Consider the following 16290-nt stretch of genomic DNA (forward strand, 5'->3'; position numbering starts at 1 on the left):
GTTTGAACCCACGAACTGTGAGATCATGACCTGAGCTGAAGTCGGACACTTAACCAACTGAGCCATCCAGGTACCCCTTGAGCACTTTTTATGCATCATCATAATTCATTTATTTATCATAGTTAATTAATTTTTATAATTTCTTGTGAAATATGAAAGCTACATTTCCTAATAAGAATTTTGGCAAATGAGCTTGTACATCACTGGTTAGTGTTCACTACCTCATAATGCTTGTTAAAAACTGCAGAGGCTTCACCCTGGGCTCTTGTCTAGCAAATGTGGGATGATGCCCAGGAGTTTGTATTTTAAAAGAGTTCCTGAGATTATTTTGATTACAGCTTTAAAACACAACTTTACATCATCATATTTTTGTTACTATAGACTTATTTTCTATAAATATGATGTTAGAAATTACCCTGCTGGTATCTAGAGTCAATTTTCATTAATTGTTTTTTAAAGACAATATTTTGAATTACTTATTTAATCTTACTTGTGGCTTATTAGAAAACACCTGTCTACCAACAGGACATAATTTACGAAATCCTTTTTCTTTTCCTTGTAGTTGATCACAGCCGAGTTAAGTTGACTTTAAAGACTCCTTCTCAAGATTCAGACTATATCAATGCAAATTTTATTAAGGTATGTATTAACTTCAAATGGTGTTTCTCTGCCCTACTTAATGTCTTCCTGCATAATAGTTTTATAAAAATTTTTTAAATTTCCTAAATACCAAGAGCAAAAAAAAAAAGGAAGAAAACGAAGAAAAATAAAATCACACTTTTATGTGATTTCCTTTTTTTTTAAATTTTATTTTTTATTTTTTAAAATTTACATCCAAATTAGTTAGCATATAGCACAACAGTGATTTCAGGAGTAGATTCCTTAGTGCCCCTTACCCATTTAGCCCATCCCCCCTCCCACAACCCTTCCACTAACCCTCAGTTTCTTCTCCATATTTATGAGTCTCTTCTGTTTTGTCCCCCTCAATGTTTTTATATTATTTTTGTTTCCCTTCCCTTATGTTCATCGGTTTTGTCTCTTAAAGTCCTCATACGAGTTGAGTCATATGATTTTTGTTTTCTCTGACTGACTCATTTCACTTAGTATAATACCCTCCAGTTCCATCCACATAGTTGCAAATGGCAAGATTTCATTCTTTTTGATTGCCGAGTAATACTCCATTGTACGTGTATACACACACCACATCACATATGTGATTTCCTTCTAACCTTACTCATAAAGTTAGAGTTTTGCTCAGTTTCATGAAAGTTGAGATGGTTTTCTATTTTGTTTCTTTTTTTTTTACATTTAAAGCTTATAAACAGTTTACTGGTTACTAAATTATCTTCTCCATTGTCCCTTTGACAAAGTTTATGTACACAAATGTACAGAAATGCACATACATGGTTGTTCCCTGTTGTTGAACTATATAGGTTGTTTCCAATTTTTCTTGTTGGTAATATTGCAGTGAACATTGTTATTCTTTTGAATCATTTCTTAGGATAAATTATCAGGGCTAGATAGAATTACTGGGTAATACTGATTTAAAATTACAGAATATAAACTTAGATGAAAACCTTTTGGCAACTGTTTCAAGTGGCAATACAAGTGAATATAAGATTAAATACAGTCTTATAAAAATAGAGATGGAGGCAAACCATTAGACTCTTAAATACAGAGAACAAACTGAGGGTTGCTAGTGGAGGGTCAGGGTTGGAGGGGATGGACTAAATGGGTGATGGGCATTAAGGAGGGCACTTGTTGGGATTAGCACAGGGTGTTAGGTAAGTGATGAACCACTAAATTCTACTCCTGAAATCATTATTACACTATATGTTAACTAACTTGGATTTAAATAAAATTTAAAAAAGATTAAATACAATCCTTATGTAGAGAACCTTTTTTAGATACTCTTAGGTGAAAAGTAGTCATGTTCATACATAGCTGTCAATAGACCAGTGCAAACTACTACTTGAGGTGCTTGGGTCATGATCTCACAGTTTGGTGTGTTCATGAGTTTGAGCCCTGTGTTGGGCTCTGTGCTAACAGTGTGGAGCCTGCTTGGAATTCTCTCTCTGCCCCTCCCCCCCCCCCCAAATAAATAAACTTAAAAAAAAATGCAAAATGCTACTTGATTAAATAAAAGACTACTTTTTTCCATTAGCTGTTCTTTGTTTTTGAATGACAGTATAATAATTACTTATTTTATATTTGGTATTTATAGATATAAAAAATATTTTGTTGATCAAAATATTATGGTGGTACAAGGTATATGGTAATATTAATATTACCTGTGTCAACAATAAACTGTCATGGTTTAAAATAAAAACTTTTTTCCCCCAAAAAAATTAGTTTTATTAAAATTATGGCAAAACCCAAAACTAATCTGTAGGTGGTTTGCTGTTTCAGATATTGTTATGTTGATACTGTTTTGTAAGGACATTTGTTAAAAGTTCTAGCTTTTCAGGGCCCCTGGCTGGCTCATTCGGTGGAACATCTGACTCTTGATCTCAGGGTTGTAAGTTCAAGCCCCATGTTGAGTGTAGAGGTTACTTAAATATAAAATATTTAAAAACAAAAAAAGTTGTAGTTTTTAATTCCACTTAGTAACACTGATTTATCGTGTGATTCAACTATGTGCTGCTTTAGTATTTTAGTCCACTGTTTTATTTGGTATATTCCCAGGTTTGTTGTTAGATATATATATAATAGGCACACAATAAATCTTTTAAATTGAGTAGATAATTGAAGGTATCTATGGACGAATGTGGCTAAGAAGGAACTATTAGGTAGTTTTACTCTTGTTTTTAGAATCAAAGCATGCTTTTTATGTTTCTGTACAGTTAGCTTTATGGACTATGTATTGGGGTATTAGGCACTTTTTGAAGAGACAGGTAAATAATAATTTGTAAATTAGCATAAAGCAGTTTAATTATTAATTCTGTGTGCCAGGTCTAATACATACACAAAAATAGTACTTCACAAAAAGCTGAAATGAATTGAATATATTTTGTCATGCTTTTATGTGCTAAAATTATTTGGAAATACTTCCAGTGAAAAGAGGAGTATTACTAAGAAAATTTAAACATTAAAATTTAGGTAAGGAAATATTTTTGGTAACTATAATAAATATGAAATTTACTTTTAACCATTTTAGGGTGTTTATGGGCCAAAAGCGTATGTGGCAACCCAAGGACCGTTAGCAAATACAGTAATAGATTTTTGGAGGATGATATGGGAGTACAATGTTGTAGTAAGTAATTTCCTTTTCATAATCTATTTTGAGAAGTATTACATGTAATGACATAAGATGTTTTACTGAATATGGAATGAGAAGACCTTCTAGCCATAAGGATATGTTACTTATTGCTAATGTTTACTAAAAAGACAGAAACTGAAGTCTAGGATGTCTCATTCAACACTGACAAGTTAGTCAAAATATTTTAAGAAGAGTGTGATAATACTTTCTTTTCTAAAGTCAGCAACTAATAAGACAGCTACCAACTAAGATGGATTTATATAGATGGATAGAGGGATAGCTATGTGATAGAACAAATACGGTGAAATGTTAATGGTAGACTATAGATGGTGGCTATACAGTATTTACCGTAAAATTATTTCAACTTCGCTATATGTTTGAAACATTGTCAAATGTTGGGATGGGGAAGCAAATCCAGTAACATTTATGTTTAAAGACAGTATTAAATGCATTAAACCTTCAGATAATTTTATTAAATATGTTTAAAATATTTCATGGTGCTTTTTGGTTGGGTAAGTAAATACCCTAAAAGTGATATTTTAATATAATTTCAAGTCGGAGGTAGATCTATAAAAGTCCTAAAATTTAATTCATATATAATGCTAATTGAAGCCAATTTAATTTGTTGCTATATAGTTATCCCTTGTTTGGAAGGTGTGATTTTGGGGCACCTGGGTGGTTCAGTCGGTTAAGCATCTGACTTTGGCTCAGGTCATGATCTCATGGTTTGTGAGTTCAAGCCTCATGTCGGGCATTGTGCTGACAGCTCAGAGCCTGGAGCCTGCTTCAGATTCTGAGTCTCCTTCTCTCTCTGCCCCTCCCCAACTCGTGCTATCTGTCTCTCCTTCTCTCATAAATAAACAAACTTCAGGGGCGCCTGGGTGGCTTGGTCGGTTAAGCATCTGACTTCGGCTCACGTCATGATCTCATGGTTTGTGAGTTCGAGCCCCGCGTCGGGCTCTGTGCTGACAGCTCAGAGCCTGGAGCCTGTTTCAGATTCTGTGTTTCCCTCTCTCTCTGCCCTCCCCTGTTCATGCTCTGTCTCTCTCTGTCTCAAAAATAAATAAACGTTAAAAAAAAAAAAACTTCAAAAAAAAAAATAGAAGGTGTGATTTTGAACATTGCTTTAATGCCTACTTTTAATGTTAAAACTACTTAATTTTGATGGGTGCCTGGGTGGCTCAGTCAGTTAAATGCCCAACTTCAGCTCAAGTTATGATCTCATGCTCCATGGGTTCGAGCCCCACGTTGGGCTCTGTGCTGATGGCTTAGAGCCTGGAGGCTGCTTCAGATTTGTGTCTCCCTCTCTCTCTGCCCCTCCCCTACTCACGCTCTGTCTGTCTCTCTCTCTCAAAGATAAATAAACACTAAAAAAAAAATTTAAAAACCTACTTATTTTGACAGGCCAGGTATAATTTTGTTCGGAATAAAAGGTAATTCTTGGAATTTGTATTTTATTTAAAAAAGTAAAATTGTGTTTAGCTGATACATTCTTCATCTCATCCCATCCCCCACTTCTTTTTAGATCATTGTAATGGCCTGTCGAGAATTTGAGATGGGAAGGGTATGTATACCTGTTAACACTTAAAATAACTGTGGAGTGTCCATTTCATCATTTCTAGGGATATATGTTCCTGGTCCTTTATTATATTCTAAGTAGATACTTCTTTTTTGTGTTCTGCCATTGGTTTTATTTGATACAAGGAACATAATAATCTCTAAAAGGCACATAAACCTTTTTTTTTACATTTTTACATTTCATTTTATGATACACTTAACAGATACCATATTATTACTTAGTCTTCAGATGTTTAATGGTGTTGTAAGTAGAATATTATTTATGGACTGAAATAGAGACGTAATTTAAAACAGGAATAAAATTGAGCAAATGAAAATGAGTTCAATAAAATAATTTTTATTAATTATCATCAGGTTATAGCTTGAATATTCTGATTTCTGTCAGATAATACCACTACATTTTTTTGTTTTTGTTCATACTATCTTCAGAAGGAAAGAGAACAAAATTCTTAATATGAAGTTTTCAACATGGGTGTTTTTTATACTGTGTCCAAGTGAAATTAGTTTTAAAACCATTGTGATCCCCTCCAGCATCAATTCCAAAGACTTCAATGTTGGAGGTGCTAATATATTTACAGAGAATAAATATTAAGTAAAACTTAAGTGTGGTCTTCTATAATTATGACACGTACATCAAACTCAGAAAACAAATTATGTGGTGATTTGAATTTTCCTTATACTAATATGGTACATGAGTTAAAGTAAACTTTTTTTTAATCTGATGTCAGTTTCTGTGTTTTCTGGGAAGGGCAAGAAGCTGAATAATTGGGCACAAAATATTTGTAAAAGTTCAAGAAAAATTCTGTCATATGGATTAACTTACTTCTTTTTGTTTGAATAACAGAAAAAATGTGAACGCTATTGGCCTTTGTATGGAGAAGAACCTATAACATTTGCACCATTTAAAATTTCTTGTGTAAGTACCTATTTATATACATATTATTTAATCAGAAATTTGGGATGCTAGACTGAAGAATATAATATGGAATGAACCTAGTTTTACATAAGCCAAGCATTCAGTATTTCCACATAAATCTGTACTTAATTATAATAAATGTTAATAATAATGTTTGTTTTTATACAGCTTTAAATTTAACTTTGAAAATGACTTCATAAATGTGTAATTTCCTAGTAACTTATTATGTTAATTTAGTGTTAGTCTTTGTATATAAGCTGATGATAAGTGTTACATATATAAGAGTAAACAGGGGCGCCTGGGTGGCTCAGTCAGTTAAGCATCTGACTTCTTATCAGGTCATGATCTCACGGTTCATGGGTTGAAGCCCTTTGTCGGGCTCTGCGCTCATAGCTCAGAGCTTGGAGCCTTTTTTGGATTCTGTGTCTCCATCTCTGCCCCTCCCCTGCTCTCTTTGTCTCTCTCTCTCTCTCTCTCAAAAATGAACATTAATTAAAAAAGTAAACAGTAACTTAACTGTCCTTTGAGTGATCTATTTTTTAACTTTTCAGTTCATTTATTTACTTTGAGAGGGAGAGGGTGTGGGAGGGGCAGAGAGAGGGAGAAAGAGAGAAGCCCAAGTAGACTCCACATGGTCAGCACAGAGCCCGATGTAGGGCTTGAACTCACCAACCAGGAGACCATGACCCTAGCCAAAACTAAGAGTTGGACGCTTAAGTGACTGAGCCACCCAGGCACCCCTTGAGTGCTCTATTTGAATACTGGTATAAAGGTGGGGCAACTGGCTGGCTCAGTCAGTGAACCACGTCTTAATCTCAGGCTTGTGAGTTCAAGCCCCATGTTGGGTGTAGAGATTACTTAAAAGTAAGATCTTAAAGAGAAAAAAGAAAAATTGGTGTAAAGTAGTTTCAAACTGAAATGGGAAGGACCCTTGATGACTGAAGTATAGTTTTGTGTGATAATCTTTCATACGTTCGTTACGCTATCCAGAATTGTTATAATTATATACAAAGATGGGTTTGAGAACTGCTATCCTAGAAGGAAAGATTGATCCTATATGGCAGATAATTTATTATGAAACTTAAAACATATACCTAATATGTTAACTCTGGAAATGAGTTAATAAATTTAAGTTCTAAAACACAGCAGAAATCTAAGTAAATGAATTTAAAGGAAAAAGAATGAAGGGAAACATTTTTTAAAAAGGAAGTAAAATATACGTGAACTTTAGAATAGAACCAACAATTTGCTTTTTGGTTACACCCAATGGCATCTTTCTTAATCACCTGAAAGAAATATGTTGTCTTTACTCATACTCAAAGACCATGACTGAACATAGATGAGAATTAAATAACTTCCCTGTATTGGTTAGGGTTTCCCAGAGAAATAGAACCAGTAGGATATGCATATATACAGAGAAAAAGATTTATTATATGGAACTGGCTCACAGGATCATGGAAGCTGGCAAGTCCAAAATCTGTAGGGTGGTCAGCCAGGCTGCAGACTCAGGAGAGTTGTGCTTTAGATCTAGTCTGGAGGCCAAGAGAGCTAAAAGGTACGCAAGGCGGAGACCCAGAAGAGCTGATATTCAGTTCTAGTGTAAAGACAGTCTGCTGTAGAACTGAAGAGCCATCCTTGCCCATGAAAGTAGGCTAGTGGAGAATTTCACTCGGGCGAGGTTGGTCTTTTTGTTCTGTTCAGGCCCTAACTGGATGGAGGGCCACCCATACATACTATAGAGGGCAGTCTGCTTTACTCAGAGTCCACTGATTTAAATGTTAATCTCACCCAAAGACACTTTTACAGGAACACAAGGAATAATGTTTGACCAAACATCTAGGCGCTCTGTGACCCAGCCACATTGACACATGGAATTAACTGTTACATTCTCCAACTGAGAATTGCTGGTTTGTAACTATGTTTTCCATGGTTAAGTAAAATATAATTTCTGTGATTTTATTTTCACTGGTGAGTTCAAGAAGTCCATGGTTTTATGAATTATTTCTACTTAATGACTTTTAAATTCCATACAAAGTTTATTGCTTTCTAGGTTGCTCTACTGTAGAAAGGACTTGAGGTGTGTGGACAGTCTGCTTTATAAATACAATGCGATTTTTGTAATGTTAACTATAACACATAGTTGAACTGCCTGGATTTAATAAGCAGCCAGTATTCTTAAGTCCTGGTTAGAATTAACTGTTTGTGGATTAAATATAATTTTAAATCCTACTGCATGTCATGTTATTTGGAATGGATAAAAACCAATACATACCACATTATGTATTTCTGTGAGAGAACACCTCCCCTCTCACCAATCTATAAAGTATTCTACAATATTATGCCCCTGAACTGTTCAGGAAATCTATTTTCTGTGCAATGTAGTTGTGTTGAACATTTGTAAGTTTGAATACAATAAGATATCTGTACTAAATGTTACAATTCAAGTGAAAATGTATAGTGCTTAACATTCAACAGCTAAATGAGTTGAAATTTTTGAAGAGTTGGGGATCAAGAATAGTAAACAACATTTAAAATAATGAGTAGAGGAGGGTCTCAGTTAGTTAAACATCCTTCTCCTGATTTTGGCTCAGGTCATGACCTCACAGTTAGTATGTCTGAGCTCCACATTGGGCTCTGCAGTGTCAGCATGGAGCCTGTTTGGGATTCTCTCTCTTCCTCTCTCTGCCCCTCCCCTGCTCGCGCATGCATATTTTCTCTCACTCTCTTGCTCTTTCTCAAAAATAAATAAATAAAAATTAAAAGACTTTAATGAGTAAAGAAATGGATTATAATTTGGAAAACTATGACCTTTTTTGGATGACTTTTCAGAGTGAACGAAATGATAATTTAATCATCTTTTGAATAAGTTTGATTTGATTAGCGATAGCTGGTTTGATTTGTCAATATTGGGACTGATCCATACTGAAGAAGCAAATTTCTTCTTTCAAGATTTCAGATGGAAAGTAATTTGTATGTCTTGTGGTTGTTTCCAGCAACTCAGGACTTGTTATTACTGATGTAAATAAAAATCAAGTTTGTAATTAGAAAGCAAGCTGGTGAAAATAACCATAGTACATGACTTGACTTCTTGACAATCAGTTTTTGAGACTGAGAAAAGACAGTATCAGGAGCACTTTTGATTTGGGGATGAGAAGGAGGGTAAAGTGTTGGGACACGGAGGACTAGCCAGGAGGAACTTGGTTGCATGTCGCTGCATGTAACCACTTAGACCAGACGTGGGCACGCTATGCATAGGTCAGTCTAGTCCACTGCCTGTTTTGTAAATAAAGATTTACTAGAATATTGCCTTGCCCATTAATTTACCTGTTTGCCCATCAGAACAGCAAAGTTGAGTAGACAAATCAGTGACTTTTAGAATGGTTGTTTTTGTAATTACTAGATATATCTGGAATTTCAAAGGTTAATTTTATATTGTAGACTTTAAATACGTGGTTTTTGTTTGTTTTGGTGTGTGGATGTTTTGGTTTCAATGTTCTCACTGACTCACTTTTCCTGTATTTAGGAAGCTGAACAAGCAAGAACAGACTACTTCATTAGGACACTCTTACTTGAATTTCAAAATGTAAGTATTTTCCATTTAGAGACCGTTTCTAAGGAAATTTTTGAAGAGAAGGTATATAAATTGCATGCTATCTGGTCTTACATAGTTAACTAAAATAATTAGCAAATTTCCTTATGTAAAATAGTGAAGAAAATCAAAGTGTAATTTTTATTTAGTGTCTTGAGCCTTGAGCTTATCAAATTAAAGTAATATAAATCTTGACTTACTTAAAACAATTTTCCCTAAATTAAATTTATTGTATCTATTTGCCATAAATATTTTTTTCTCTATTACATTAAGCAGATTATAGCATTCTTTCCAAATTATTTACCCACTTTTGCTAGTTTACAACTTTTTAGACATAGATGAACCACCATCAAAGCTAAATCTTCATTTTGATATATATTGCTTTCACTTGAGGCCCTTGACTTCCGTGTTTCAGAACTATATAAAATGATAATTGCTTGGGGCGGCTGGGTGGCTGAGTCAGTTAAGCATTCGCCTCTTGATTTGGGCTCAGATCATGATCTTGCAGTTCATAAGAATGAGCCCCTGCGTTGGGTTCTACACTGACAATGTGGAGCCTGCTTGGGATTCTCTCTCTCCCTCTGTCTCAAAATAAATAAATAAACGTTAAAAAAAAATGATAAATGATAATTTTTCTAGGAAATCAAAAATTTGATGGACATTAGAAAATGCTATCAGCTTCTTCCAAGATCTCTGTATTTTTATTATCTTAATTTTTCAAGCCATTATGAACAATTAAGCATGGCCATCAAGTGCACAGTTGTTCCTCAACTGGTACATTTGAAACACACTTCCACAGCCTACCTTCCTTTTTACAAGTAGACATGGTTCCAGCACTCCATACTTTGAGAACCACTCATCTAAAATAAGGAAGTGGGTTTGGCATTGGACAAGTTTGTTTCTAATTTTCTTTTTCAGTTTAAATATCCTATTAGTTTTCTAATTACAATAGATTCAAACACTGTGCTTCTGGTATATTGCTCATCCCTTTACTGTGGATTACCAAATAATATACATAGTGTTAGAGTTAACATGCATGCTCTGGAGATAAGAGTGCCTGAGTTCAGATCCTACATTTGTCACTTGCTGTGAAACATTAGGCACGTTATGTAATCTTTCTGTCTCAGTTTCCTTACCTATAAATCGTGGATACTATTAACAGTACCTTCCTCATAAAATTACATGGGGAATAAATAAATTGTTACATGTGAAGCCCTTAGATTAAGACTTGATGTATGATAGTCAATAAATATAGCCTATCATTTACTTTTTTAAGGCAGTGTTAAATACCACATAAAAACTTCAGAAATGACAGTAAAGTCAGATGTGCAGCTTTTCTGCATGCTTTAAAATTTGTAATGTCTTTTTATAATTGTTGAATTTCTGTTTTTTCTTGAAGGAATCTCGTAGGCTGTATCAGTTTCATTACGTGAACTGGCCAGATCATGATGTTCCCTCATCGTTTGATTCCATTCTGGACATGATAAGCTTAATGAGGAAATACCAAGAACATGAAGATGTGCCTATTTGTATTCATTGCAGGTACAAAAAATTTTTCCAAATATTTAAGTACTTTGGAATATAAGTGGCATTATAATATGGGTGATGTATGGTATTTTGAAACCTAATTTTTGGAATTACCAAATGAGATAGATCATTATATGGGTTTCCAAATAGTAAAAGCTGTCTGAATCAGAGTTTTTCTTCTCTGAATTTTTATTTTACATTAGATTCTTCTAAAACACTTAGAATCCTACTACTTATTTCATAAAACTGCTATCAGTTTATCTCTTGAAGTGACTTTATCTGCATTCACATTTGTTATAAAGAGTAAATGAAATTTCCCAGACTCAGAAATTTACAGGTTAATTAAATAGTTCAAAGTTTTTTTTTTTTTGTTTTTTTTTTAGTGTAGACAGAACACCAAAGGTAGTTTTTCTTATCCAGTAGGTCTGATTGTAATGCCTATTAGTGTGTTGAAAAGGCTGCTGTGGGCCAGAAAGGGGACTTGCTGATGGGACATGTGGGAATCAATTAACAACTTGGTTAATTAAAAAAATATTTTTCTATAGTTAATTCAGTGGTTAGCTGACCATTCAGTTAAGTAGTTGAGTGTTTAAGAAGAAAAAAAAGTCCATTTAATTGTAGAAATTAAATTTGACTTGATTTCTTACAAGTTAGTTGAAATTATTTCTTGTGCTGTCATCGTTGCCCAGTGTATACAGCTCATGAATCCAATTTGATGTGAAGGTTTTCCTTTAAAAAAATAAATACACCATTTAATATTTTAATAGTCAAAATAGTATGTTAACTGTAGTGACTTAGAAAACAGACATAAGAAAGAAAGAAAGAAAGAAAGAAAGAAAGAAAGAAAGAAAGAAAGAAAGAAAGAAAACACATACATAAAAGCAAGGAAATCACAATTCCAGTTGAGGTGAATTTCCTTTCCATGTATGTGCTGTATTTGTTACAGAATGTTTCTCCATGTAATTTGTCATGTACTTTTTCTAAATCATATAACTATTCTCTCTACAATTCATTATGACTGTACTCTACTTTATATTTAACCTCCATTCCTTTATTATGCCCACCCCCATCCTTTTTCATGTATTTTAAACAGTAGTTTAAATGTCCACATGGCTAGTCTTCATGGCAAAATCTTTGAGCATATCGGTAATTACTTCATTAAGATAGATCTCTATAAATGAGATTTCTAAGTCAAAGGGCATGAACATTTTTATGCTTTTAATACATATTTTATATTCTGTTATCCATAAAGTTGATGCTAATTATAATTAGCTAGTTTGTGGGAGTGCCTATTTTCCTATATTCTTCCCAGTACTATTAATTTTTTGTTTGTTTGATTTAATGCCTGTATGACAGGCAAGCTTTTTGTTCATTTTTTTTTGTCTTGGTAGTTTATATTCTTTTGTGAATTTATTTGTATACTTTGCCAATTGTTTTAAAGCAGGCATTCATCTCTTAGTTATGTGATAAATTCTTTACATATCTTTATATATTGAGATTGTTAGCTCTTAGTCATGTTGTAAGTAGCATGGTTTTTCATGGTTTTTATTCTGCTTATATTTTGCCACACATAAGTTTGAAATTGTTATGTAGTCAGAGTTGTGAGTCTTCATTTATGATTTCTGTCCATTGAGATATGCTTAGAAAAAGTCCATCTGTAACAGTAGTGCATAAACTACCCTTTTAGCACTTCTGTAGGTTTTTTTATAAACATATTTTTAATCTATCTGGAATTTTTTTAATAATTAAGGTATGAGGTAAGAATCTAGCTTTTGCTGTTGTTAGGCTCACTTTCCCTCTACCATTTATTGAATGGTCTAATCTTTCCCATTTCATGGGAGAATCCACCACTATGTAATACCTACATATACTCAGATCTGTTTCTAAATTTTGTATTGTGTTTCATCAGTCTGGTTGTGTGTATCTTTGTAAGGTTACACTTTTAACCATAAAGTTTTAAATATATGTCATTTAGCCCCTAGTAATTCTTAACTTAAAATTCTAGAAATATTTTGCTATGAAGAATTGATAAATGTATCAACAGTTAAAAATTAGTATTATTGATGTCTTTTAAGAGCTTTTTAAAAATCATACTAAGTTGTTTATAAATTTACTTTATCAGGAATTTTCACATGACATGTTTGACAAACTACTGATATTTCTAAAGGTTTCAAAATTTAAATGCTGCCTAACTTTTTTCCTGCCTAAAAATGATTCTGGTGATGTTAGTAATGTCTTTAATTACTCAGAGTGATTCTCAGTCCTAAGATGCATGTCTCCTGTCTCCCTCTAGTTGAGAATCAATTGCTGTAAAGTACTCTTGTCATGTTTTAAAATGTAAAAACCTGCAGAATTTTACTTACGTTCTCCAGGTTCTGTTAGTTCCGTAGAAGATGAAAGTACATCACTGGTCTTTTGTTATTTTGGTCACTTTGTTCTTTTGTTGAAATCACTGCTGGAGTTCAAACCAGTTTCTAGGGCTTGTATTCTTCGTCTTTCCTATACCTTTTGCAGATTGAAATGATGTGTTGTTTCTTCCTCTACTGTAAGGCATCAGAACCATGTTGGACATAAAATAAAATTATCTCTGTGAGTTATTATGTTAGCTAGACAAGATTTTCTGAGTTAGAATTAGACTTACAAAATGAAGGCTGCTGGGTCATCTGTGAATCACATAGGTAATTTTTGAATCTTGGAAGTTCCCCAAATTTAATAAAAACCAGGTATAAATGCTAATGTTAAAGATGTTAAGTTGTAGTCTGTTTACTATAAAATGGTAGAATTTTGTCATATTTCTAAATGATTTTTTTGCTTCTGAAAACTAACATGTTCATCCACATTTAGTTTCTAATTCTTTTATAACAAAAATGAAATTGTTCTTTCAAACTTTACAGTGCAGGCTGTGGAAGAACAGGTGCCATTTGTGCCATAGATTATACATGGAATTTACTAAAAGCTGGGGTAAGAATAATTTTTATATAGCATTATGTCCAATTGATCTATTATTATTTTCAAACTTAATGATTAATTTCTGTAAATTATAGATTGTGTTGTTATACATGTTGCTTTTTTAGAAGTAGCTTTACTATGTAAGAAATAAAGGTAATGGAACTGAAAAAGGAAGGCATAAATGATGCATATTACCTTGAGATAATGCACAGGGCAGAAAGGTAGACATGTTGCCTCCTGGTTGATCTATGTGAATTGATACCTACATTAAGAATGTAAACTCTGTTGGGGCGCCTGGGTGGCGCAGTCGGTTAAGCCTCCGACTTCAGCCAGGTCACGATCTCGCGGTCCGTGAGTTCGAGCCCCGCGTCGGGCTCTGGGCTGATGGCTCAGAGCCTGGAGCCTGTTTCCGATTCTGTGTCTCCCTCTCTCTCTGCCCCTCCCCCTTTCATGCTCTGTCTCTCTCTGTCCCAAAAATAAATAAAAAACATTGAAAAAAAAAAAAAAAAAAGAATGTAAACTCTGCGTTGACTTTTCCAAATACAGAATCTTCATTGCCTTTTATATTCTAGGTATAAATGTAACCAATTTTATAAATATTTATGCCTAAGTGGATACACAGTATAGTGGTTAAGGATGCTGACTCTGGAGCCAAATTGCCCAGATTAAAATTCCTGCTCTGTCATTTACTAGCTTTGGGATTTTGGTCAAATTACTTCATTCATTGTGCCTCCATGTTTTCAACTGAAAAATGGGGTCATAATATTAATAACTCATAAGGAATAAGTTAACCTTTCTAAAATTCTTTAGAACTGTGGGTGTCTTGGGACACCTGGGTAGCTCAGTTGGTTAAGCGTCAGACTTTAGCTCAGGTCATGATCTCAGGGTTCGTGAATTAAAGCCCCGCATCAGGCTTTCTGCTGTCAGCACAGAGCCTGCTTTAGATCCTCTGTTCCCCTCTCTGCCCGACCCCCGCTTGTGCTCTCTCTCTCAAAAATAAACAAACAAATAAAAAAGAACGTGGGTGTCCTGTAGTACGTGCTCATTTCAATGTTAGTTTTCATTACAATTGCTGTTACTGTTTTACTACCACTACTCATTCTGAGAAACTGTGTTTAATACTTTGGAGGATATACAGGTAAATAAAACACAGCCCTTATTACAGATTTGAAAAACTTAAGTTGTCCCTATTGTATGTAGATTTGGTTCCTTTGCTGGTTCTATAGTATGTTCATTTTCTATGCATTAGGGAGAGGTTTTTAATTCTTTATAGCTTTTTAAAAAATTATTTTTGGGAGCCTGTCTGGGTGGCTCAGTCAGTTAAGCCTCCAACTTTGGCTCAGGTCAGGATCTCATGGTTCATGGGTTCAAGCCCCGTGTCGGGCTCTGCTGACAGCTCAGAGCCTGAAGCCTGCTTCAGATTCTCTCTCTCTCTCTCTCTCTCTCTCTCTCTCTCTCTCTCTTTCTCTCTTTCTCTCTCTCTTTCTCTCTCTCTCTCCACCTGCTCCTTCCCTGCTGGTTCTCGGTCTCTGTCTCTCAAAAATAAATAAATGTTAAAAAAATTTTTTTGTATTGTTTTTTTAAGTAAATGCTGTACCCAACATGGGGCTTGAACTTAGAACCCCAAGATCAAGGGTTGTATGTTCCATCAACTAAGCCAGGCCCCCCCCCCCAAAATTTTTTTTAATTTTATATTTTAGGTAATCTCTATACCCAACATGGGGCTTGAACTCACAACCTTGAGATCAAGAGTCACATACTCCACTGATTGAGCCAGCCAGGCACCCCCCTTTGTAGCTTTATAGTGTATGTTTCTGTGAATATTTCAATCTGTATCTTGTATAAAATAGGATTAATAAAATATTTAGGTTTTTTTTCCTTCTTTCTGCCCTCTATTCTTTCTCTTTTTCCTCCTGCCTTCTTTCCATTTTAAACTCTTGCTTAGGGAATATTTAAATTTAAAATTTTCCTCAAAAGCTGTCTAGGATTAAATTTTATTTTTGTATTCCTCAAAAATTGTAATCATCTCCTGATAGTCGAAATGAAGATTTTTAAATGAAAAAAATTTAACTAGGATTCTAACCCATTTTAACATAAAAGTGAAAGATTAAAATTGAGATGGAAACAGGCATATAGATAAATGCCAGTAAGCAAAATAAATAACTGGTCATCTCAGAAGTTGTGTATTTTGAACATAGTCCTCATTTGACTGTGTTTGGCTTAACATAGGGTAAATCTTCTGTCTTAGGTTAGGACTTGATGTAAAAATCTTCTGATGTTATATAAAGACTCTCAAGCAGTAAGCCTGGGAATCTTTTTTTTTTTTAGTTTTTTTTTTTTTTTTTTTTAATGTTTATTCATTTTTGAGAGACAGAGTGTAAGTGGGGCAGAGAGAGAGGGAGACACAGAATCTGAAGCAGGTTCCAGGGTTTGGGCTGTCAGCTCAGAGCCCGACGCAGGGCTTGAACCCAG

General features: G+C 34.2%; 1 protein-coding gene across 3 annotated transcripts in view; it reads left to right on the forward strand.

Annotated features, from left to right (window-relative positions):
* PTPN12 (protein tyrosine phosphatase non-receptor type 12) overlaps positions 1 to 16290 on the forward strand; it is a 103719-nt gene that overhangs the window by 53905 nt on the left and 33524 nt on the right. For all 3 annotated transcript variants that reach the window (XM_078442532.2, XM_078442533.2, XM_078442534.2), the window contains 7 exons: positions 563 to 639; positions 3158 to 3253; positions 4785 to 4823; positions 5682 to 5753; positions 9277 to 9336; positions 10742 to 10884; positions 13764 to 13830. In XM_078442532.2, the coding sequence (XP_078298658.1) occupies positions 563 to 639; positions 3158 to 3253; positions 4785 to 4823; positions 5682 to 5753; positions 9277 to 9336; positions 10742 to 10884; positions 13764 to 13830 (554 nt within the window). The remainder of the gene's footprint in view (positions 1 to 562; positions 640 to 3157; positions 3254 to 4784; positions 4824 to 5681; positions 5754 to 9276; positions 9337 to 10741; positions 10885 to 13763; positions 13831 to 16290) is intronic.

This window comes from Panthera onca, chromosome A2, assembly GCF_046562875.1.
Source record: "Panthera onca isolate mPanOnc1 chromosome A2, mPanOnc1 haplotype 2, whole genome shotgun sequence".
Classification (NCBI taxonomy): Eukaryota; Metazoa; Chordata; class Mammalia; order Carnivora; family Felidae; genus Panthera; species Panthera onca.